We start from the raw sequence: 23,481 nt of genomic DNA, 5'->3' as shown, positions 1-23,481 counted from the left end.
CTATATGCTGCAACCATGTAAATGTTCTGCATAATTGAAATATAAAATTAAATTTTAAAACCAATCTCTCCTGTTCTAAAACTAGACTACAGTGATAATTGTACAACTCAATAAATTACTAAAAATCATTCAATTGTACACTTAAAACAGATAGCAAGAAGAAATAATTTGAGCGCATTCAAGTTTTTTGTTTGTTTTTAGAGACAGGGTTTCGCTCCGTTACTCAGGGTAGAGTGCAGTGGTATGATCATAGCTCACTGAAGCGTTGAATTCCTGGGCTTAAGCCATCCTATCGCCTCAGCCTCCCAAGTAGCAGGACTACAGATGTGTACCACCATGCCTGACTAGTTTTTAAATTTTTTGTAAAGACAGGGTCTCACAATGTTGCCCAGGCTAGTCTCAAATTCCTGGTCTTAAGTGATCCTCCCACCTCAGCCTCCCAAAACTGGATCAAGGTTTTTATTTTTTTGGAGACAGGCTCTTCCTCTGTTGCCTAGGCTGGAGTGCAATGGCTTGATCTCGGTTCACTACAACCTCTGTTTCCCCAGCTCAAATGATCCTCCCACCTCAGCTTTCCAAGTAGCTGGGACTACAGGCACAGGTCACCACTCCTCGTTGATCTTTTCAAAAAATTTTAATAGAGATGAGGTCTGTTTTGCCCAGGCTGGTCTCGAACTCCTGAGATAAAGCAATCTGCCCACCTCAGCCTCCCACAGTGTTGGGATTACCGGCGTGCGCCACCGCACCCAGCTGGATTAAGTTTTAAGAGGCGGTGAAACAATCAAAGAAAGCTAGTAAAGACCAGTGCCTCTTCAACTTTAGTGTGTACCTGAAACACTTGAGGATTGTCTTAGAATGCAGATTTAATTCAGTAAATGGGGCCAATATTCTGCACTTCCAACAGGCTCCCAGGTGACTGCTGATGATGCTGATGTAGCTCTGTGGATCACACTTTGAGGGCTGAGACAATTTAAACAACTAGAGGTGCTTTGCTCTAAGAAGTAGCTGAGAAATGGGCCAGCAGCAACTGGAGGCACATGACCCATAGAAAATGAGAGGGTGGGCTGGGTGCGGTGGCTCATGCCTGTCATCCCAGCACTTTGGGAGGATGAAGCAGGACCACTGGAGCCCAGGAGTTCAAGACCAGCCTGGGTAACATAGTGAGACTCCATCTCTACAAAAAATGTAAAAATTAGCCAGGGGTGTGGTGGTGCACCCTTTTAGTCCCAGCTACTTGGGAGTGTGAGGTGGGAGGATCGCTTGAGGCCAGGAGTTTAAGGTTGCGGTGAGCTTTGATCACATTACTACACTACAGTCTGGGTGACTGAGAGAGACCCTGCCTTAAAAAAAAGAAAGAAAATCAGTGGGTGTCAGAAAGAGTCTCTCCCACTGACAACTGTTTTAAAATGAGAGAAACAGCGACACGTTTGCAGGAAACAGAGAATACCGATTAGCCAAAATGAGGTGGGATTTAGCAAACGAGTCGGGGAGGTGACTTTAGACAGGGGCAGAGCTCTTCCTTAACAATAGAAGGGAAGGCATCCGGTACAGATGCCAGAAGCTGAGATGTGAGGGTAGAAATCTGGAGAAATTCTCTTTTGACTGTTTAATTGTTCTAAGTGAAATAAGAAGTACAGTCATCAACTAAGAATAAGGATAGGGAAGTAGGTTATTGAAGATCTGAGGACAAAGTTGTAAAATTGTCATCTAGGCTGGGCACAGTGGCTAATGCCTGTAATCTCAACACTTTGGGAGGCCAAGGTGGGCGGATCATAAGGTCAGGAGTTTGAGACCAGCCTGACCAACATGGTGAAACCCCGTCTCTACTTAAAATACAAAAATTAGCCAGGCGTGGTGGTACATGCCTGTAATCTCAGCTACTCAGGAGGCTGAGGCAGGGGAATCGCTTGAGCCCAGGAGGCAGAGGTTGCAGTGAGCCGAGATCACGCCATTGCACTCCAGCCTGGGCAACAAGAGTGAGACTCCATCTTAAAAAAAAAAAATTGTCATCTAGAAGGGTGGGGTCAGTGTGGTGCAACTGCTTGTCAGCACCATGCACCCCTCCAAGGTGATGGTTCTGAATCTTAGGGGAGTGTATGCAGCACAGATGTGCTATCCTTCAACCACATGCAGGGCACACGTGCAGATGTGCAGTAGGCAGAGGATTCACTTTAGCCAAGACTGGGATCGAGTGTGTATACGAGGGGCGTTATAATGATTGCTCACTGCACTGGAACAGGGGTAATGCTTGAGACAGTGGCAGTGAGGCAGGGGCTGAAAACATTGAGAGAGGAAGGGAAGCGATAGCACCCCGAGACAGCACTGATACAATCTGATGACTTCAGCCCTAAAGGAGGACAATACACTAATGTAGTACATTACTTTGGAACTAGCACCAAAAGAAAATACATTTTAAGACACACTTTTTAAATCATACTAAGAATTCTAAAAGAGGCCAACATTTAAATGACCACTAAGGAAGATAATCCTACCCTCCCCAAGCCTTGCACAAGCTTCAGCCCTCACACTGCAGCTCACACTCCCAGAAGGAGCCATCAGCTGCCACATCCTTAGGCCTTGAACTTCTAGTTCTCTTGGTTTAGAATCCCCTCCCCTTTCAGCTGACCCACCATCTGAATTCAAATGACACCTTATTAAATCTTCTCTAAAGTTCCTGCTGCAATTGAGACAAGTATTACACTGTCATCACCTACTATCTGAACCAAATGGAACAGAGTCCACCTTGTGGAGTGGTTCTTGTATTCTGCCCTCTAGTTAGGGCAGCAAGAATGATCAGGAAGAAGAAAAATGAAGCAAAAAGCATGGCCAGCTTAGAATTCTAGATAAGCAACTGCTGAGTGAAAGTACCACAAGAGAGCTCTTCATGGAGCTAAAAGTTACACTTCACAGGACATAAGAAACTAGTCACCCTTCTTATATTCAATCACACATGAGATTACTAAAGAAGTTAAGTGAAGACTTATCTAAATCAGGGTGCTTAAACTTTCTGTGCCATGGACTCCTTACAATTGTTTTTTGTTGTTTTAGAGACAGGGTTTCTGTTGCCCAGGCTGGAGTGCAGTGGTGTGACCATGACTCACTGCAGCCTCAACCTCCTGGGTTCAAGTGATCCTCCCACCTCAGCCTCTTGTAGCTGGGACAACAGGCATGTGCCACAATGCCCGATAATTTTTAAAAATTTTTTGCGAGATGGGGGTCTCACAGTGTTGCCCAGGCTGGCCTCAAACTCCTGGCCTCAAACAATCCTCCCACCTCAGCCCCAATAATTTTTATTTTATTTATTTTTTATTTTGAGACGGAGTCTTGCTCTATCACCCAAGATGGAGTGCAACGGCGCAATCTCAGCTCACTCAACCTCCGCCTCCCAGGTTCAAGCGATTCTCCTGCCTTAGCCTCCCAAGTTTCTGTGATTACAGGTGCCTGCTACCACGCCCAGCTAGTTTTTGTATTTTAAGAAGGGGTTTCACCATGTTGGTCAGGCTGGTCTCGAATTCCTGCCTCAGATAATCCGCCCACCTCAGCCTTCCAAAGTGCTAGGATTACAGGCATGAGCCACCGCACCTGGCCCCGATAGTTTTTAAATGCATAAATCTATAAAAGAAATCTATGGCCAGGCATGGTGGCTCAGACCTATAATCCCAGGACTCTGGGAGGCCAGAGCAGAAGGGTCACTTGAGCCCAGGAAGTCAAGGCTGCAGTGAGACCCGGTTTCCAAAAAAAAAATTCTACATTAAAGTACAGTTGTATTATACTAAATAACTATAACTTTTCAAAAATTTCTTAATTACTTATTGAATAACAAGATCTAATGGGGCCAGGCGCAGTGGCTCACGCCTGCAATCCCAGCACTTTGGGAGGCCGAGGCGGGCAGATCACGAGGTCAGGAGATCGAGACCATCCTGGCTAACACGGCGAAACCCCATCTCTGCTAAAAACACAAAAAAATGAGCTGGGCGTGGGGGTGGGTGCCTGTAGTCCCAGCTACTCCGGAGGCTGAGGCAGGAGAATGGCGTGAACCCGGGAGGTGGAGCTTGCAGTGAGCCAAGATCATGCCACTGCACTCCAGCCTGGGGCACAGACCAAGACTCCGTCTCAAAAAAAAAAAAAAGATCTAATGGTAATTTCAAAGTAGTGATGGATGTAAATGATATTTGACACACATACAACAACCACAATGTGATATGAAAACATCTGTGGGCCGGGAGTGCTGCCTCTGCCTCATGCCTCTAATCCCAATGCTTTGGGAGGCCGAGGTGGGAGGTTCGCATGAGCCCAGGAGTTCAACACCAGCCTAGGCTATAATATAGTGAGACTTTGTCTCCACACACACACAAAAAAAAATTAAAAATTAGCCAAGCTTCATGTAGACCCATCTACCTGAGAAAGTCAGGTGGGAAGATCATTTGAGCCCAGGGGTGGAGGTTGCAGTGAGCCCACATCACACCACTGCACTCCAGCCTGGGTGACAGGGAGACCCTCTCAAAAAAAAAAAGGAAAAAATGTCTGTGATTTTCATTGATAATTGCCACAGGTCCCATTATTATTGTGATGTCTATATTCATAACTGAGGAACATGTTAAATGTCAGAGGTTAGTAAAATAAATAAATAAATAAATTTTTTAAGGTGAAATATTTTTCCCATTCAGGCTACCCTCTAAATTCTAGTCAGGCTAAGGAGCCCTAATGAGTCAATGCTGTCTAATAGAGCAGACATAGTCTGCACATCTACAAAGGGATGGAAAATGCTGAGCTCCTACATCTGCTTTCCCTTCTCCCCAGAGTCTCTTCAACCTTTGAAAATTCCCACACTGCTCTCCCAGTAATCTCTCTCTGGTCTCTCTAAGGCTGCTCTCCTTTCCCCATTCTTACCCAGTTCCCCCTTCTCCTTGCAGGGCTCCAGATGAAAGAAAACAGCAGTCAATTAGCAAGTCACATGTGAGAGATAGTAGAATGAGTCAGTTGCAGCCCTTTGGTATATCCTTGTATAACTAAAAGAAATATCTTACATTTGACAGTACCTTACCATTTCTGAAAGAGTGTTTATTAATTATCTCACTAATCCTAAAAAAACAGTGAAGTATGCAGGACAGATATTCTCATCTCTATTTACAAAAAATGAAACCCGAGGCTCTGAGAGGTTAAACAACCTGCTCAAAGTCACATAGATCATCGTACAAAAGGCAAAATATGCACTGTTGGAGCAATCTCAACCACTAAAAAGGCTCCAAACATGAGTTGGTCTATTTTAAACTCAGAACTGCCGGGATGGCAGCTTCAGGTTAATGCAGGGAGTAAAAGCTGGACAAAGTCACAAGTCTTTGTCCTATCAATTATTAATAATCCTATCAATTATTATCTATGTCCTTGAATCCATTTCTTCTTCCATAAAGTAGGAACAATAACAATAAATGACTGCCTGACCTTACCTCCCATAAAGCTCAACTAAAGTGCTCTATGTAAATGCTTTATAGACTGTGAAGTTATCATTCTCACCAATAATCAAGGACAGCATACAAACAAAAAGGCAACAAAGTATACACTCATTTATTCATTCAATAAATATTTCAGTGCCTGCAACATGCCAAGCACTGTTCTAGGTACCGAACAGGGGATACAATGATGAATAAGACAGAAAGGCTTATTCATGCTCTCAGGAAGCTTATGTTCAATAAGGAAGGTGAAAGAGACAGACAAATGCATACATAAGTAAACATGACAATACCAGTGCTATGGTCTGAATGTTTGTGTCCCCCCAAAATTCATTTGTTGAAACCTCATCACCAATGTGATAATATCAGGAGGTAGGGGCTTCTGGGTGATTAGATCATGGTGGTGTGGCTCCCATGGATGGGACTGGTGCCCTTATAAAAGAGGTCCCACAGAGCTGCCTTCCCCCTCCACCATGTGAGGACACAGTGAGTAGACACCAACCAGAAAGAGAGCCCTCACCAGATAATGAATCCGCCAACACCTTCATCTTGACTTCCCAGACTCCAGAACTGTGAGAAATACACTTCTGTTCTTTACAGGCTACCTAATCCATGGTATTTTGTTACAGTAGTCTGAGAGACTAAGACAACCAGTAGTAAGTAGTATATGAAAGATTTTCTTTTTTTGAGACAGGGTCTTGCTCTGTAACACAGGCTGGAATGCAGTAGCATGAGCACAGCTCACTGCAACCTCAAACTCCTATGCTCAAGAGATCCTCCCATCTCAGTCTCCCCTGGAACTACAGGTGCGTGCTACCACATCTAGCTCATTTAAAAAAATTTTTAACATAGTGAGACAAGGTCTCAAACTCTGGGCCTCAAGCAATCCTCCTGCTTCAGCATCCCAAAGTGCTGGGATTATAGGCATGAGCCACTGTACCCAGACAAACGGTATTTAAAAGAGTGATGTTACTGAAGGTGGCCAATAGCTACCACAAATCGATGGTCAAGAGTAGGTTCTCTGATGGATGGTGACATTTCAGCTGTGATCTAAACAGCAAGAAGGAGCCAGCAATGCATAAAATAAGGGAGGTGAGCATTCCTAGTAGAGGAAGCAGTTAGTATAAAGAGGTTCTAGGGAGGGCACAGGTTGTACTAGCAAATCTCATCTGGCAGTGTATTAGGCTGTTTTTCCATTGCTACAAGGAAATACCTGAGACTGGGTAATTTATAAAGAAAGAGGTGGCCGGGCACGGTGGCTCACGCCTGTAATCCCAGCACTTTCGGAGGCTGAGGCGGGCAGATCATGAGGTTAGGAAATCGAGACCATCCTGGCTAACATGGTGAAACCCCATCTCTACTAAAAATACAAAAAATTAGCCAGGCGTGGTGGTGGGCGCCTGTAATCCCAGCTACTCCAGAGGCTGAGGCAGGAGAATGGCGTGAACCCAGGAGGCGGAGCTTGCAGTGAGCCGAGATCACACCGCTGCACTCCAGCCTGGGTGACAGAGCAAGACTCCATCTCAAAAAAAAAAAAAAAAAAAAAAAGAAAGAGGTTTCACTGGCTCATGGTTCTGCAACCTCTACAGGAAGCATAGTGCTGCCATCTACTCAGCTTCTATGGAGGCCTCAAGAAGCTTTCAATCATGGCAGAAGGTGAAGGGGGAGCAGGCACTTCACATGGAGAAAGAAGGTGCAAGAGGGAGACAAGGAAGTGCCACACACACTTTTAAACAGCTAGTTCTGGAGAGAACTCGTACTCACTAGCGTGAGGGCAGCACCAAGTAGATGGTGCTAAACCATTCCTGAGAAATCCACCCCTTGATCTAATCACCTCCCACCAGGCCCCACCTCCAATACTAGGGATTACTAATCAACATGAGATTTGGGCAGGGACCAGAGCTCCCAATGAGACTCCTAGTCCTGTGCTTACTGACAATATAAGTCCCTAGCTTATTGTTAAGCACTCTGGTTCTAGGGTTGAACAGAACTGGATTCAAACCCCAGGGCAATGGCTTATTAGTTTTATAACCTATGCAAAGTATCCAGTTGCTACAAATCTCATTTTCTCACCTGTAAAATAAGGATACTAATAGTGTCTACTTTATAAGATTATTTGCAAAGATTTAACGAGATCATGGGGCCAGGTATGGTGGCTCACGCCTATAATCCCAGCACTTTGGGAGGCTGAGGCAGGTGGATCATGAGGGCAAGAGATCCAGGCCATCCTGACCAACATGGTGAAACCCCGTCTGTAGTAAAAATATGAAAATTGGCCGGGCATGGTGGCACACGCCTATAGTCCCAGCTACTCGGGAGTCTGAGGCAGGAGAATTGCTTGAACCTGGGAGGCGGAGGCTGCAGTGAGCCGAGATCACCCCACTGTACTCCAGCCTGGTGACAGAGCAAGACTCCGTCTCAAAAAAAAAAAAAAAAAAAGGGAGATCCTGCATAATCTGTTAGCACAATGTCCATAATTATCCATAATCCACACTATTATTAACATGATTAATATGTTATTAATAATGTCAGCTGTTACTATTATTACATGATCTCTTAAATCTTGCTGTCTTTCTTATCAATACTTCCAGGGATGTTCAGATCATTTCTTTATATCCGAGAGGAAGAAAAAGAGTACTCATGGGCCAGGGTTCAGTGGCTCACACCTATAATCCTACCACTTTGGGAGGCTGTGATGGGAGGATGATATCAGGTCAGGAGTCCAAGACCAGCCTGGGCAACATGGTGAAACCCTGTCTCTATAAAAAAATACAGAAATTAGCGGGGCATGGTGCCTATAGTCCCAGATACTCAGGAGGCTGAAGTGGGAAGATCCCTTGATCCCAGGAAGCGGAGGTTGCAGTGAGTTGAGATCGTGCCAGTGCACTCCAGCCTGGGCAACAGAGTGAGACCGACCCTGTGTCCAAAAACAAAAAAAGTAAAAATTAGCCAGGTGGGTGTGGGTGGTAGCATGCTCCTATGGACTCAGCTACTTGGAAGGCTGAGGCAGGAGGATTATTTGGGCCCAGAAGGTTGAGGCTGCAGTGAGCCATGATTGTGTCACTGCACTCCAGCCTAGGTGACAAAGTGAAATCTTGTTTCATTAAAAAAAAAAGAAAAAGGAAAAGAAAAGAGTACCCATGTCATATCTCTTCTATAAAATATTTCCTGGCCCAGCATGGTGGTTCATGCCTATAATCCCAACATTTTGGGAGGCCAAGGAAGGAAGATCGTTTGAACCCAGGCAAGACCAACCCAGACAACACAGCAAGACCTTGTCTCTACCAAAAAAAAAATTAGCCAGGCGTGGTGGTGCACACCTGTAGTCCCAGCTACATGGGAGGCTAAGGTGAGAGGATGGCTTCAGCCCAGGAGTTCAAGGCTGCAGTGAGCTATGATTGAGCCACTGCACTCCAGCCTGGGCTACAAAGTGAGACCCTGTCTCAAAAAAACAAAAACAAAAACAAAAAAACGCCTCCTAATTACTTTTTAGCCTACTATTTCCCACTCTCAGGAATCACATCAGTATCAGTCATAGTTCGTTTTTTGACAGAAAAGCTCGTGTAAGAGGCCTAGGCACAGGCCTTGGGTTTAACATCAGGCTCTACTGTAGCCCTTCATTATCGGTGGACACACTACAATCTCTCCAATGACAAAAAAAAAAAAAAAAAAAAAAAAAAATTCCCCAATGGATGGTTTTGAAGAGAAAATAAAAAGGCTATAAACTTTAAAGAGTTATGCATTTATCCTCTCACCAACTGTACACAGCACCTATTAATAGGCAATGTTCAGTTCTGAATGCCTTTTAGCAGCTGCCTTATCATTGCTGGTTTACTTGTCTGTCTCACCACTAGACTGTAGGCACTTTGGGCCAGGGACTATGTCTTATTTATCTTTGGATCCACAGGTCCAATAAATGTTAGTTGAATGAATAAGCCCTTGATTATTCCACTGGACTGTGAACTCTTTGACAGCAGAGATTCTTAACAATATAGAGCAGGCACTCAGTAAGTCCTCTTAGAATGAGTGTGTGAATATCATGTCCGTCCTTGGTTAGATGATACTCTTAAGGTCAGGGCCCATACCTCATACTTCTTTGATTTCCCAAAGTCTGGCATACTGCTTTTCACACAAAAACTACTCAAATATTTATTAAATGAAATATTAAGGCAAGACAGAGCTCTAAAGCAGAGATCCAAGTAAGTAAAGAGAATGAGCACCTGTACAAGTTTTACTGTAGCAGAACAAAAAAGGGTAGTAAAAGGGTAAGCTGGCTGTGAGTCAACTAAAGAAAAAAACAGCTTCATGGCAGAGCAATAATCTACAATGCGGTAACTAAGATGTTAAAATATTCCCTCTTACTGAATTATTCTTACTTTTTTTTGAGATGGTCTCATTCTGTCGCTGAGGCTGGAGTGCAGTGGCTCAATCACAGTGCAGCCTCGACCTCCCCACCCTGGGCTCAAGCAATCCTCTCACCTCGGCCCCCTGAGTAGCTGGGACTACAGGCGCACACCACCACACTCAGCTAATTTTTAATTTTTTGTAGAGATGGGGTCTCACTATGTTGTCCAGGCTTGTTTCCAACTCCTAGCCTCAAGAAATCCTCCCACCTCGGCTTCCCAACGTGCTAGGATTACAGGCGTGATGTAATCCTATGCCAGGCCTGATTCTTACTTTGTAAATATAAAATCCTTATAAATTCCTTCCTCATGAATGATTCTTGCTTCTTTCTTATAAAACCTATATATTTAAGCTATTTTCCTATTGATACAAAGCAAGATAAGCTGTAACACAAACTGATTTGGCATGTTTTTAGAATAATATATCTACTTTTAAAAAATCTACTACAAAATAGAATCGATGTCCGGGTGCGGTGGCTCATGCCTGTAATCCCAGCACTTTGGGAGGCCAAGGCGGATGGATCACGAGGTGAGGAGTTAAGAGACCAGCCTGGCCAATACAGTGAAACCCCATCTCTACTAAAAAATACAAAAATTAGCCGGGCGTGGTGGCGTGTGCCTGCAGTCCCAGCCACTCTGGAGTCTGAGGCAGAGAACTGCTTGAACCCAGGAGGCAGAGGTTGCAGTGTGCTGAGATCGAGCCACTGCACTCCAGCCTGGGCGACAGAGTGAGACTCTGTCTCAAATAAATAAATAAATAAAATAGAATTGATGACACAAAATATTTCTCAATTTACAAATTACCAACTGGCAGAGAAGCTGAAAAGTTGAGAAAAATGCTAAAAGAGCAGTCGACATCTTACGCTCAATCAGAAATAAAAATATAGCATTTCTGAAATTAGAAATACAAGGCAACAAATTTAAAAATTTATAAAAAATATGATCTGCACACAACATTTTAGGGCAAATTATCTATTTGAAACCCAATGCAATATTCTTCTACTAGGCAGAGAAATACTTTTCCACTTCACCTTTACTCCTTAATTCCACTTGATACTTATATTGCTATGCCACATGCAGAGCACATATCCTCTACTTTGTATTATAATGATAAATACAAAATCAGCCGGGAACAATGGCTCACATCTGTAATCCCAGCACTTTGGGAGCACAAGGCAAAAGGATCACTTGAGCCCAGGAGTTCAAGGTCAGACTAGGCAACACAGCAAGACCCAGTCTCTACAAAAGAAAAAAATGTATTTATTTATGTATTTTTTTGTTTGTTTGTTTTGTTTTGAGAGAGTCTCACTCTGTCGCCCAGGCTGGAGTGCAGTGGCGCGATCTCAGCTCACTGCAAGCGCCACCTCCCGGGTTCAAGTATTCTCCTGCCTCAGCCTTCTGAGTAGCTGCGACTACAGGCACCCGCCACCACACCCGGCTAATTTTTTTTGTATTTTTAGTAGAGAGGGGGTGTCACCGTGTTAGCCAGGACGGTCTCAAACTCCTGACCTCGTGATCCGCCCGCCTTGGCCTCCCAAAGTGCAGGGATTACAAGCGTGAGCCACCGCGCCTGGCCTACAAAAAATTTTTAAAAAATTATCCAGGCACAGTGGCACATGCCTGTAGTCCCAATTACTCAGGAGGCTGAGGCGGGAGGATCACTTGAGCCCAGGAGGTTGAAGCTGCAGTGAGCTATGATTGTGCCACTGCCCTCCAGCCTAGGTGACACAGTGAGACCCTGTTCTAAACACACGCACACACACACACACACAAAGCCAAACTCTTTAAAGACAGGAGTGTTAAATACACTTCACATCAGCCACAATAGACAGCAGTGCCTTGTATATACCAGTCATCAATAAATGCTTGATGAATGAGGATTATGATTTTTTTTTTTTTTTTGAGACAGAGTCTCAGCTCTGTCACCCAGGCTGGAGTCCAGTGGCACAATTTCCGCTCACTGCAGCCTCAACCTCCCAGGCTCCAGCAATTCTCCCACCTAAGCCACCTGAATAGCTGGGGCCACAGGCGTGCACCACCACACCTGGCTAATTTTTTCTTGTAGAGATGAGCTCTCACTATGTTGCCCTGGCTGGTCTCAAACTCCTGGGGCTCAAGCAATCCTCCTGCCTCGGTCTCCTAAAATACTGGGATTAAGGGCATGAGCCAAGGTAACTTGTCACTGATGCTGTCAATTTCAAGTGTCCTGAAAATTAAAACTGAAGTCTACCAATTAGAAATGTCTACCAATTAAGGTTACTTCTATTTTTAAGGTCTTCTCCTGAATAACCAAACAAGATCACATTTCATATTACTGCACAAACTAACCTCACTGAGAAACAAACAGAATTATTCTCTGAGATACTAAATTCCAGACGACAAAAATCTTCCTATTTTTAAAACAAGGTTCTTGGCCAGGCGTAGTAGCCCACGCCTGTAATCCCAGCACTTTGGGAGGCCCAGGCAGGTGGATCACCTGAGGTCAGGAGTTCAAGGCCAGCCTGGCCAACATGGGGAAACCCCGTCTCTACTAAAAAGACAAAAATTAGCGGGGTGTGGTGGCAGGTGCCTGTAATCCCAGTTACTCGGGAGGCTGAGGCCTGCGAATGGCTTGAACCCGGGAGGCAGAGGTTGCAGTGAACCAAGATCATGCCATTGCACTCCAGCCTGGGGAACAGAGTGAGACTCTGTCTCCAAAACTAAAACTAAAACTAAAATAAAATAAAACAAGGTTCTTTAGCCATACAGCCAAACCACTCAGTGACAAAATCCACCATGTTTTGATGCTTGCTCAAGCTCAAGTTTGCCATCAAAGCACATTACCCTTAAGTCACTATATTAAGTCAATGATAATAAATATCGTATAAGTGACACATTTCTTGAGGGCAGAGACTTTGACTACACCCAGCATCTAAAACAGTACCTCATATCTGGTAGGCATACTCCATGAATATTTGCTGAAAGAATGGCATTCATGACTATCTCACGGACTTCCATGACATATTCCAGGTGCTTCTCACCATTGCTCATATCTACCCATGAAGTCCTCCTTTTTTGGGAAGGTCTCGCTTTGTTGCCCAGGCTGGAGTGCACTGGCACGATCTTGGCTCACTGCAACCTCCACCTCCTGGGTTCAAGTGATTCTCCTGCCTCCTGAGTAGCTGGGATTACAGGCATGCGCCACCATACTTGGCTAATTTTTGTATTTTTAGTAGAGATGTGGTTTCCCCGTGTTGGCCAGGCTGGTCTTGAACTCCTAACCCCAGATGATCCACCCGCCTCAGCCTCCCAAAGTGCTGGGATTACAGGCCACCCATGCAATCTTTCAATATCTCATGACCACCCTCCTCTTCAAAGCCAAGAGAACCCAGGTATAGTATGAAAGTATCTCCTGCTTTAAATGATATATTAAGATGCTTTCCCCTCAGTATGCAAAATTCTAAAGTCAAATAAATCATCAATATTTCAGAAGTCAGCAAATAGACCTTAATGGAAAAGAAACACAAGTTTCCAGTCATTCAGCAACCCTCTGTGACCTACTAAATTAAGTACAAGATTTCTCAAAGTAAATCTAATACAAAAAGTTACAGACTTCTAAACCTCTTTCTAAATTATAAAAGGGGAGCCAGGGAGGTGTGAAAAATTACAAAAGGGGAGAATGGTGTGAACATGACCCTCTCTGAAGCAGTAAAGTATCTAAAACAAGTCTGCGGGGGGGAAATTTTTTTTAAAGGCATCTAGTTCACCCTCCCACACAAAGCAGGAATTCCTCCAATGTCACCAACAGGTGGTCCTGCAGTTTTTGACAAAAAGAACATTTCCCATATGAGCATTCCCATAACAGAACGCTCATTCTCTCTCAAGTCAACCCATTACCTTCTTCTTTAATCAGGATCTAAAAATACTTTAGCTTTTATCAACTGACTCTTCTTCTGGCCCCAACTTCATCTCAGCATCATGAACATAAAGCTCTTCTAGCCGGGCATGGTGATTCACACCTGTAATCCCAGCACTTTGAGAGGCCGAGACGGGTGGATCACAAGGTCAGGAGTTCAAGACCAGCCTGGCCAAGATGCTGAAACCCTGTCTCTACTAAATATACAAAAATTAGCTGGGCATGGTGGCAAGTGCCTGTAATCCCAGCTACTTCGGAGGCTGAGGCAGGAGAATCGCTTAAAACCCGGGTGCCAGAGGTCGCAGTGAGCCAAGATCAAGCCACTGCACTCCAGCCTGGGCGACAGAGCAAGACTTCGTCTCAAAAACAAACAAACAAACAAACAAACAAAAAAACTGTTCCAGCATAAATACCTAGAAATCACAATGTTTTCAGCTTGCTTTCCCAAACACCCCACCCCTCTCAATTCCAAATCAAGTAGGCAATGAATCAAAGAGATGAAGATATCTCCCCAATAGAATGATGAATCCATTTCCATTTAAAAAAAAAAAAAAACAACTGAGTACAGAATCATATAAGCTTTAGAGATGGAAAAACCTTAGAATCCTCTAAATCTACTTCCTACCTCCTGTAGTTACCACTTCAGTAACTTCTCTGGGCAGTACATTTGTGACCTGGAATCTTAAGATGTGGGAAGGTAGGAAGGTTCTTTGGCTTGAATGTTAAGTAATTCTGAGTATAGTTTTTGTTTATTATTGATTGTTTTGTTTTTTTGAAACAGGCTCTCACTCTCTTGCCCGGGCTGGAGTGCAGTGACACGATTACAGCTCACTGCAGCCTCAACCTCCCCAGTTCAAGTGACCCTTCTACCTCAGCCTTCCAAGTAGGTGGGACTAGAGGCACGTGACACCACGCCCACCCTTGTAGAGACAGGGTTTCACTATGTTGTCCAGGCTGGTCTCCAACCCACACGAGGTTTCACTGTGTTGCCCAGGCTGGACCCCTGCAATCCTCCCGCCTTGGCCTCCCAACAGTGTTAGGATTATAGGTATGAGCCACCACTCCTGGCCTGAGAACAGTTTTTAAAAGTTGTACATGGATCTTGTAGGTGACATGGTTTGACAGAAGTAGATCAAAAGTAATCTGTGTCATTTGTTTACTATTACTTCATTGTCTCTTACACGATTTCCCTATTTTAAGAAGGTTAAATTTTTTACCTACTAGCAATATTTTTAAATGTCTTTTAAAAGATATGAGCTATTAAAAAATACCCAAGTTACTTTTGGGCCCAAAACTGAATAGGTTTTTCATCTTCTAAAGATCTCTTTCAAGTTTGGCATAGACAGACATGGCTTTACTCAGTCATTCACTCAACAAGTACACAGCAAGGGCCTAACTCTAAACTGGACACTGCACTGGGCATTGAGAAGATGGAGAGCAGGAAAGATAAGGTCCCTATTCTAAGGGAGCTTTGTTTTATAGAAGGCACAGTTGGATCATCACACAGAATTACAAATTCAGAAAAGTGCTAGGAAGGCAAAGCACAAGATGCTCTAAGAACATAGAGCCTGTAATCCCAGTGCTTTGGGAGGCTGAGGCAGGTGAATCACTTGAGGCCAGGAGTTCAAGACCAGCCTGGCCAACATGGCAAAACCCCATCTCTATTAAAATACAAAAATGAGCTGGGCATGGTGGCACATGCCTGTAATCCCAGCTACTCGGGAGGCTGAGGCACAAGAATCACTTGGGCCCGGGCGGCAGAGGTTGCAGTGAGCCAAGATCACATCACTGCACTCCAGCCTGGGCAACAGAGCAAGATTCTGTCTCAAAAACAAAAAAACAAAACAAAACAAAAAAACATGTAATAGGGTAAAACTGATACACCATGGGGATTCAAAGAAAAATTTCCTGAGGAAGTGATGGTTAAGCTGAGATCTGAATGGAGGCCATTTATATTTATGTAAAAACAGATGTCCATAAAATGAGAGGATTGGTCCAATAAGCCCAGCTACCTTACCTTTGGCATCTTTTATCCTACATCCTAAAACAATCTTTTTTTTTTTTTTTTGAGACAGAGTCTAGCTCTGTCGCCCAGGCTGGAGTGCGGTGGTATGATCTTGGCTCACTGCAACCTCCGACTCCAGGGTTCAAGTGATTCTCCTGCCTCGGCCTCCCGAGTAGCTGGGACTATAGGCAAGCACCACCACGCCCAGCTAATTTTGTATTTTTAGTAGAGACGGGGTTTTACCATGTTGGCCAGGCTGGTCTCAAACTCCTGACCTCAGGTCATCTACTTGCCTCAGCCTCCCAAAGCGCTGAGATTACAGGTGTGAGCCATGGCGCACAGCCCCACTCCCCTTTTTTGTTGTTTTAAAGAAAGGGTCTCATTCTGTTGCCCAGGTTGGGGTACAGTGGCACAATCATAGCTCACTGTAACCTTAACTCTTCGGCTCAAGAGCCCTCCTCAGCTTCCCAAGTAGCTGTGACTACAGGCACATACCACCATGCCCAGCTAATTTTTTTTTTGTTATTTTTTTTTGTGGACACAGGGTATTGATATGTTATCCAGGCTGGTCTCAAACTCCTGGGCTCAAGCGATCCTCCCACCTCAGTCTCCCAAAGTGCTGGGATTACAGGTGTGAGCCACTGCACCCGACCACAATCTCTTTTTTAAAAAAAGGAGAACAAAGTATGTAATAAAGATGTTTACGGCCGGGTGCAGTGGCTCACGCCTGTAATCCCAGCACTTTGGAAGGCCGAGGAGGGTGGATCACGAGGTCAGGAGTTCGAGACCAGCCTGGCCAATATGATGAAACCCCATCTCTACCAAAAATATAAAAATTAGCTGGGCGTGGTGGTACGCACCTGTAGTCCCAGCTGCTCGGGAGGCTGAGGGAGGAGAATCGCTTGAACCTAGGAGGCAGAGGTTGCAGTGAGCCGAGATTGTGCCACTGCCCTCCACCCTGGGTGACAGAGCTAGACTTTGTCTCAAAAAAAAAAAAAAAAGATGTTTAAAAGCTAGTAGTTGAAAGTCTTTTGGGGAGAGGGACAGGGTCTTATTTAGCTCTGAATACCTCACATCACCTTGCCTAGTATTATTACTATCACAGTAGTCACTCAAACCTGGTAAAATGATTAGTGTCAGTATTAAATCAATGTTAATACTGTCTTTAGTTAAATAAATTTGCAAAACTACATCTCCTCACACAAGAAACCCCATTCTAAACTTCCTCGATTGTGAAAAGATGTTTTAATCTACCACAAGAATTTAATAAAATAATATATGGCAAAATGCCGGGGTAGATTCTGAAGTGCTTGGAGTATATAATATCCCTGTGATCAAAAAGCTGGATCAGTCTCTTCTAAGCTAGTTTAGACTCAGCTGTGCTTCATTTTCCTTACTATGAGAAAAAATTCTAACAGGTTTGCATCCCCTCTCTGGCCTTGGTTCGCTCTGAGGAGGGTGAAATAACAAACTCTAAAGTTCCTTCTAGCTCCAGACACTGACCTGTAAACCTTTTAAAAGGATCAAGATTGCACTCCTCAGCATGAATGTTAGACTACTTCCTCACCTACTCCATTTCCCCAGGACCCCATGTTTCCTCTCAGGAATGGTAGCACGTAATTAATGAGTTAAGTTCTTTAAAAGACCTATTTTCTACTCATTTTACACACAGACTTAAGTTGAATTTACTCATCTAAATTAGATCTTCTGAATAATCCAAATAATTATTGTAAAATTTTACACGCCTCAAAGGACCAAAAAAAAAAAAAAAAAAAAAAAAAAAACAGTCAAAACAGCCAACTGTGCGCTGGGCATGGTGGGTCACACCTATAATCTCAGCACTTTAGCAGGCTGAGGTGGGAGGATCGCTTGAGGCCAGGAGTTCAAGACCAGCCTGGGCAATACGGCAAGACCTCCATCTCTAAAAAACTTTTTTTTTTTTTTTTAATTAGCCAGGGTGGTGCACACCTGTAGTTCCAGCCACTAGGAAGGCTGAAGTGGGAAGATCATTTGAGCCCAGGAGTTTGAGGCAGTAGTGAACGATGAGCATGCCACCGCACTCCAGCCTAGGCAACAGGATGAGATCCTGTCTCTAAAAACAAAAATAAAAACGTGTTTAATAGCCAACTGTCAAAAATATGTTTATAACTACTAACTCTAAAAAGTAAATTTTGGTTTTCCAATTAAGGAAAATGTATTTCCTATATTTTAAATCAGAAAATGTCATAAAAAGTCACTTATACTCAGAAATAACAACAAATAAATGCCAACTCATTCATGGAAAAAAATGTTTTAAGTTACAATTAAAAGAGAGTAGAAACATCTGCAACACAATGCAAATATATCTACAAGATACTACCACATGAAAATGAAATTTTACCCAAAAAACGTTAAAACACTCAAATTATGCAGGTAAGGGCAATTTACGTATTTCACATTTATCTTGTTTAAAATAATTTTTTGGTGTGGTTTTAAAAACCTTGCCTCCTTTTACCCTTCAGGGAATAGCGTCCCACTAAAAGAGAACACTATTGTAATGATACTTCCAGGCAAGAAACCTGTCTTTATGATGTAAAACAGGGCTACCAGATCCAGATAAGGTCTGCCATTAGGATGCTTCGGAAGTCATAACATTTCAAAGAAAAAAAAATTTTTAAGTAATTCCTACATTAATAATTGCTAGTGAATTTAGTTTTTAAGCACATCGTATTTTTATATAAATATAAATTTTTATAACTTAAAATTCTAAACTTAATTTCCTGAGACAAAATTGGTCCTTTCACTCTGATTATCAATGTCAAGACGGCAGCTTCTTATTTGACAGTTAGTATTTAACTATATTTTACATCTACTGAGTGTTTCAGGGCCTTAAAGTTCATTATGATTATTATATTATTAATTACAACGTGCACTGTAACATTCCCTTTTTAAAGAGGTGCAAATAGAAGTTAAATAACTTATCCAAGGTCACCCAACAAGTCAGTGACAAAGTTGGGAGTAGGAGTAAAACTTCAGCCCCTAGACTGAAGACTACTTCGAGCTTTTGCAATTCCAAACGAGGAAAAAAAAAAAGGTCAAGCGATTTACCCTTAATAACTTCCAACAGCATACCCTAAATACAGTGGTACACTTATTATCATAAAGACTAATAAAAAAGATTCACCCTGAATCAAAGAAACAACTTTGCTACATTTAGATACCACTGTCATTTCCCTAGCTCTTGTAACAAGCGAAAATCCTGTACTGGATCTGGCTATATTAAATCCTGAAGAATGTTCACTCTTCAATATGAACAATTTATTTTCATGCTAACATGCATTTACGACTTAATCTTTTATCACCTTGTCCTATTTGGAGGTGCTGTGGGATGCATTAATTTCCTCACTCTTCCATGACATCAAGTCAAAGACTACAATCTCAAAAATAAGCAATTCTCAGTGAAAACACAGTTACATAGCCAATGAAAGAAAAACTCTAATAAATGGCTGCTTTTAAAGAGATACTTTTAAAGGATGCTTACATGTTTCACAGAATTACCGGTAACTCGCCCGCCAAGAAGGATGGTCCCTTTAAAGCAGCTTTTAAAGCATATCACTCCCTGTTTGGGACACAGTCTGACTTGTTGGACAAGATTAATCTGGGCACTCTCACACAACCCCTCTGAACCAGCTTAGTTCACTGGAAACATCATTTCAACTGTAGTACTCTGCCCTTCGCATACTACAAGGGACAAGATGACTCTCCTTAACAATCTTTCAGAAGGTCCCCACGGCGGAGACAGTGACAGCCGTCCTCCCGCGGATGTTTTTGGAAATAGAAATGTTAACACCAGGAGAGGCTCCTAGGAAGTGTCAGTGCGGCAGCAGGTGGAGTAGCCTTGCGTGCCGAGCAGGTTCTTTCTGACCTAGTCTCAATGCTCCGCTTCCCGGCCCCGGTTCCGCCTTACAGAGATCTTGTTAAGCCGTCTTGCGTCCCTGTTCTCTAACCCAGGGCGAGACTTCCAACCCTCCAGGGAGGCGAGGCAATCGAAGCAGACAAGACGGCCACCTCACCTCTTCCGGGGACTCGCAGGCCCGCTCCCTGGCCATGTCAGAGCCTGATGGACCAGGCTGGAGGGGACGCAGCCGGCTCCCCCGGGAGCCTCCCAGCCAGAACCCCCGCGCCCCACGGTCCCTTTCCACTGCCCCCACCCCTTCGAAACGCCACCGCCACCACCCTCCTTACTCCTGAATCCCCTCTCCTCAGGAGTACCCCAGTGGAGTTACCGGCCCACTCAAAAGTAAGAGCGACGGCCACCCCTCTCGGTCACCCTGGCCCCACTGTCACCGCCCTGCTCCCGGCCTCTGCCTACGCCGCTGGCTGGCTCCGGTGACGCCCGGGTCGGTACCTTGCGGACCCCCTTGTAGATATAGAAGTACAGCTCCCGGCCCACATTGAAGCAGAGGCGGTCGCCGTTGCCAGACTGGTCGTTGAGGTTTACGAAGGAGACGCGGACAGGGTTGGATCCCTGCGAGTTGAAGGGCACCCGGTTGGGCCGGCTGTACTCCGAGTGCGGCAGCAGCTTGTACAGACCTTCCCGGGTGGTGAATTGGGTCTTAATCTCGTTCATCTCCTTCCCTCCTCCCTCCGTCGCCATCTTGGAAAGCAGCGTTCATCCTGCCCTAAGTGCCCGGATCACGCCCACCGCGCAGGCGCTATTCCTGGTGCTCCCTCTTCCCCCACCCCCTGCCTCTTCCTTCTCGCCCCTCCCACCCGCGGGCCAGCCCTGCGAGGGCGGGCCAAAGGGAAGGGGCGGGCTTGTTTACGGCCCGACTGCGCAGGCGTGCTCACCTGGCGTGCTCCACCCGACTGGGCGTCCGCAGGCTCCTCCCCCGGGTGTGGCCTTCGGGCGGCCTGGCTGCTTCCCAGGTGATGCCGGCTTCAGCTAGTGGGGTCTAGTTGACCGTTCCGCAGCCGCCAGGGCCAGCGGAAAGCCGGTCAGGGGGAACCGCGGCGGGGCTGGTGTCATGAGCCTGAGGTGAACTTGAGGGTGCCTCCTCAGCGGTCTCCCGCCCTGCCCTGAGGGGCGCCGGGACCCCAAAGAGCGGAGGAAGAGCGCCACCCCGACTGCCACCGCTTCGGAGCCAGCACGCGGGGTACCCTACGGGGAGCGCGGATGCCCCCGTGTTCGGGCGGGGACGGCTCCACCCCTCCTGGGCCCTCCCTTCGGGACAGGGACTGTCCCGCCCAGAGTGCTGAATACCCGCGCGACCGTCTGGATCCCCGCTCAGGAAGCCCCTCTGAAGCCTCCTCGCCGCCGTTTCTGAGAAGGTACCAAGGGACTCAAGATTTACGCTTCACTATGTTTTATTTCAGGCGGGGTAGGGGGAGAGAAGAATGTGGTACAGCATAGGTGTTCTCAAGCCAGATATCCTAATTCCTGCGTGTGATGAGCACTGGCGGCCTCCGCTTCTTAGCGGAGGTTTGTCCTCTCCAGCTGTTCAGAAACACGGGGCGGGGAAGCGCTTTGGGAACCGGGGACTGAATCTTTTTAGGATTCACTTCTCTTGCTCAGTAGTTTACGAAGAGCTCTTAATAAAATTTAAGGTAATTGATTTTTTTTTCCAGAAGCCTCAGGTGGAGTCTGTGAGATTATTTACTAGTAGATCCATAGGGATAGTTGTATGCATGTAATGTACAGGGTCTAGATTTATAAGGACGGGCACACGTGTCAAAGTAAGATTCAACAATCACTATTTTATACCTGGGTTTCTTGGCATGTTACACCAGAATAAGAAAGCTTCTAAAGTGACAGAAACATTCTAATAGAATTCCAGGGAGGGGGGAAGCCAACATTTGTAACACCAAGAATGAACTATTCCTGGAAGTTCAGATTATATCTGGAGGGGCACAAAAGAAGTGAATGGAGAGAATTTCTAAAGTAGGAGGAGTGTAAATCATAAACATCTTCCGTATTAAAAAGCAAGTAGATACCAATAGAAACTGTGCCAATGATGTAGTAATACATTTGATAATAACATCTTTAGCCTTTGTAGTGTTGGAAAAAAAAAAGAAAAAAAAGCACTGAAGTACTTCTTAATTAATAGAGCCTGAAAAATACTTAAAGTTTTTTCTTAGAATTGTTTTGATGTTATCCGACTTTCCCTAATCTTAAAACACCAGGGTATGTTCTGTCGTTACCATGGCTATATCCCAAACTCCATAACTGTGTTATTTTACATTGAAAACACGTATTTTACAATAATCAACTTGAAGGATAGTGACATCTCGAATCATCTAAAAATAATTTATCTGTGTTTCCTAATTATCAAGAGGAAAAAAAGTATAATTTTTTTGGGGGGAAAAAAAACCCAGCGAGCAAAAGTTAAAACAAAATTTTGTATTATTCTTCAATTAACCATAACATTGTATTTCCCATAATACCTATATAATTCAAGCATTCTATCAAGATTTTACCCTATATAAATTCAACATTTTATTATAATCACAGTAATAAACTGTTCACTTTGTCTCATGCATAGCCTTTGGTTTAGTTTTGTTTTTTTTTTTAGATGGAGTCTCGCTGTCGCCAGGCTGGAGTGCAGTGGTGCAATCTTGGCTCACTGCAACCTCTGCCTCCCAGGTTCAAGCGATTCTCCTGCTTCAGCCTCCCGAGTAGCTGGGACTACAGATGTGCACCACCACGCCCAGCTAATTTTTGTATTTTTAGTAGAGATGGGGTTTCACCATGTTGGCCAGGATGGTCTTGATCTCTTGACCTGCTGATCCACCCACCTTGGCCTCCCAAAGTGCTGGTATTACAGGCATGAGCCACAGTGCCCAGTCCCATGCATAGCCTTTGAATAGTCTCTATTTTTATTCTTTTTATCTCATAACTTTTCCCCCATATTCAAAGATTCAATAAGCAACACCCAAATCTAAATAACTAGGCCTGAATGGCTGGGCGTGTTGGCTCACACCTGTAATCCCAGCACTTTGGGAGGCCGAGGCGGGCAGATCACGAGGTCAGGAGTTTGAGACCGCCTGGCCAACATGGTGAAATCCCATCTCTACTAAAAGTACAAAAATTAGCCAGGCGTGGTGACACATGCCTGTAATCCCAGCTGCTCGGGAGGCTGAGGCAAGAGAATTGCTTGAACCCGGGAGGTGGAGGTTGCAATGAGCCGAGATCGCACCACTGCGCTCCAGCCTGGGCAACAGAGCGAGACTCCATCTCAGGAAATAAATAAATAAATAGATAAATAAATAAATGGGCCTGACCTAATTTTATTTCTGATTTTCAATTTCAAACCAGGAATTTAAAAAAAAATTTTTTTTTTGAGATGGAGTCTCACTGTGTTGCCCAGGCTGGAGTGCAGTGGCACAGTCTCAGCTCTCCGCCTCCCAAGTTCAAGCAATTCTCCTGCCCCAGCCTCCCGAATAGCTGGGATTACAGGCGCATGCCACCACACCCAGCTAATTTTTGTATTTTTAGTAGAGACGGGGTTTCACCACGTTGGCCAGGCTGGTCTCGAACTCCTGACCTCAGGTGATCCACCCACCTCAGCTTCCCAGAGTGCTAGGATTACAGGCGTGAGCCACCGCGCCCGGCCTCAAACCGGGTATTTCTTTTTTTTTGTTTCCTTTTTTTTTTTAAGAGAAGTCTCACTCTTGTCCCCCAGGGCTCAATCTCAACTCACTGCAACCTCTACCTCCCGGATTCAAACAATTCTCCTGCCTCTGCCTCCC

At 44.6% G+C, this 23,481-nt stretch overlaps 1 protein-coding gene across 38 annotated transcripts in view; it reads right to left on the bottom strand.

Annotated features, from left to right (window-relative positions):
* The window catches only part of WDR20 (WD repeat domain 20), an 84,246-nt gene extending 63,376 nt beyond the window's left edge, over positions 1 to 20,870 (bottom strand). For 8 of the 38 annotated variants that reach the window (XR_010151272.1, XR_010151273.1, XM_063793876.1 and 5 more), the window contains exon 1: positions 20,141 to 20,489. Coding sequence is in view for 21 of the 38 variants with exons in the window: in XM_063793876.1 (XP_063649946.1) it covers positions 20,141 to 20,389 (249 nt within the window). In the remaining 17 variants the exon portion in view is untranslated. Of the gene's footprint in view, positions 1 to 20,140 lie in introns of all 38 variants that reach the window. The other 30 variants (XR_010151276.1, XR_010151274.1, XR_010151275.1 and 27 more) reach the window with 18 other exon arrangements.
* Between the last annotated feature and the right edge of the window lie 2,611 nt (positions 20,871 to 23,481).

The sequence above is a fragment of the Pan troglodytes genome, chromosome 15 (assembly GCF_028858775.2).
Source record: "Pan troglodytes isolate AG18354 chromosome 15, NHGRI_mPanTro3-v2.0_pri, whole genome shotgun sequence".
Classification (NCBI taxonomy): domain Eukaryota; kingdom Metazoa; phylum Chordata; class Mammalia; order Primates; family Hominidae; genus Pan; species Pan troglodytes.
The sequence above is the reverse complement of the archived record's forward strand: the minus strand, read 5'-3'. Positions and strand labels throughout refer to the sequence as shown.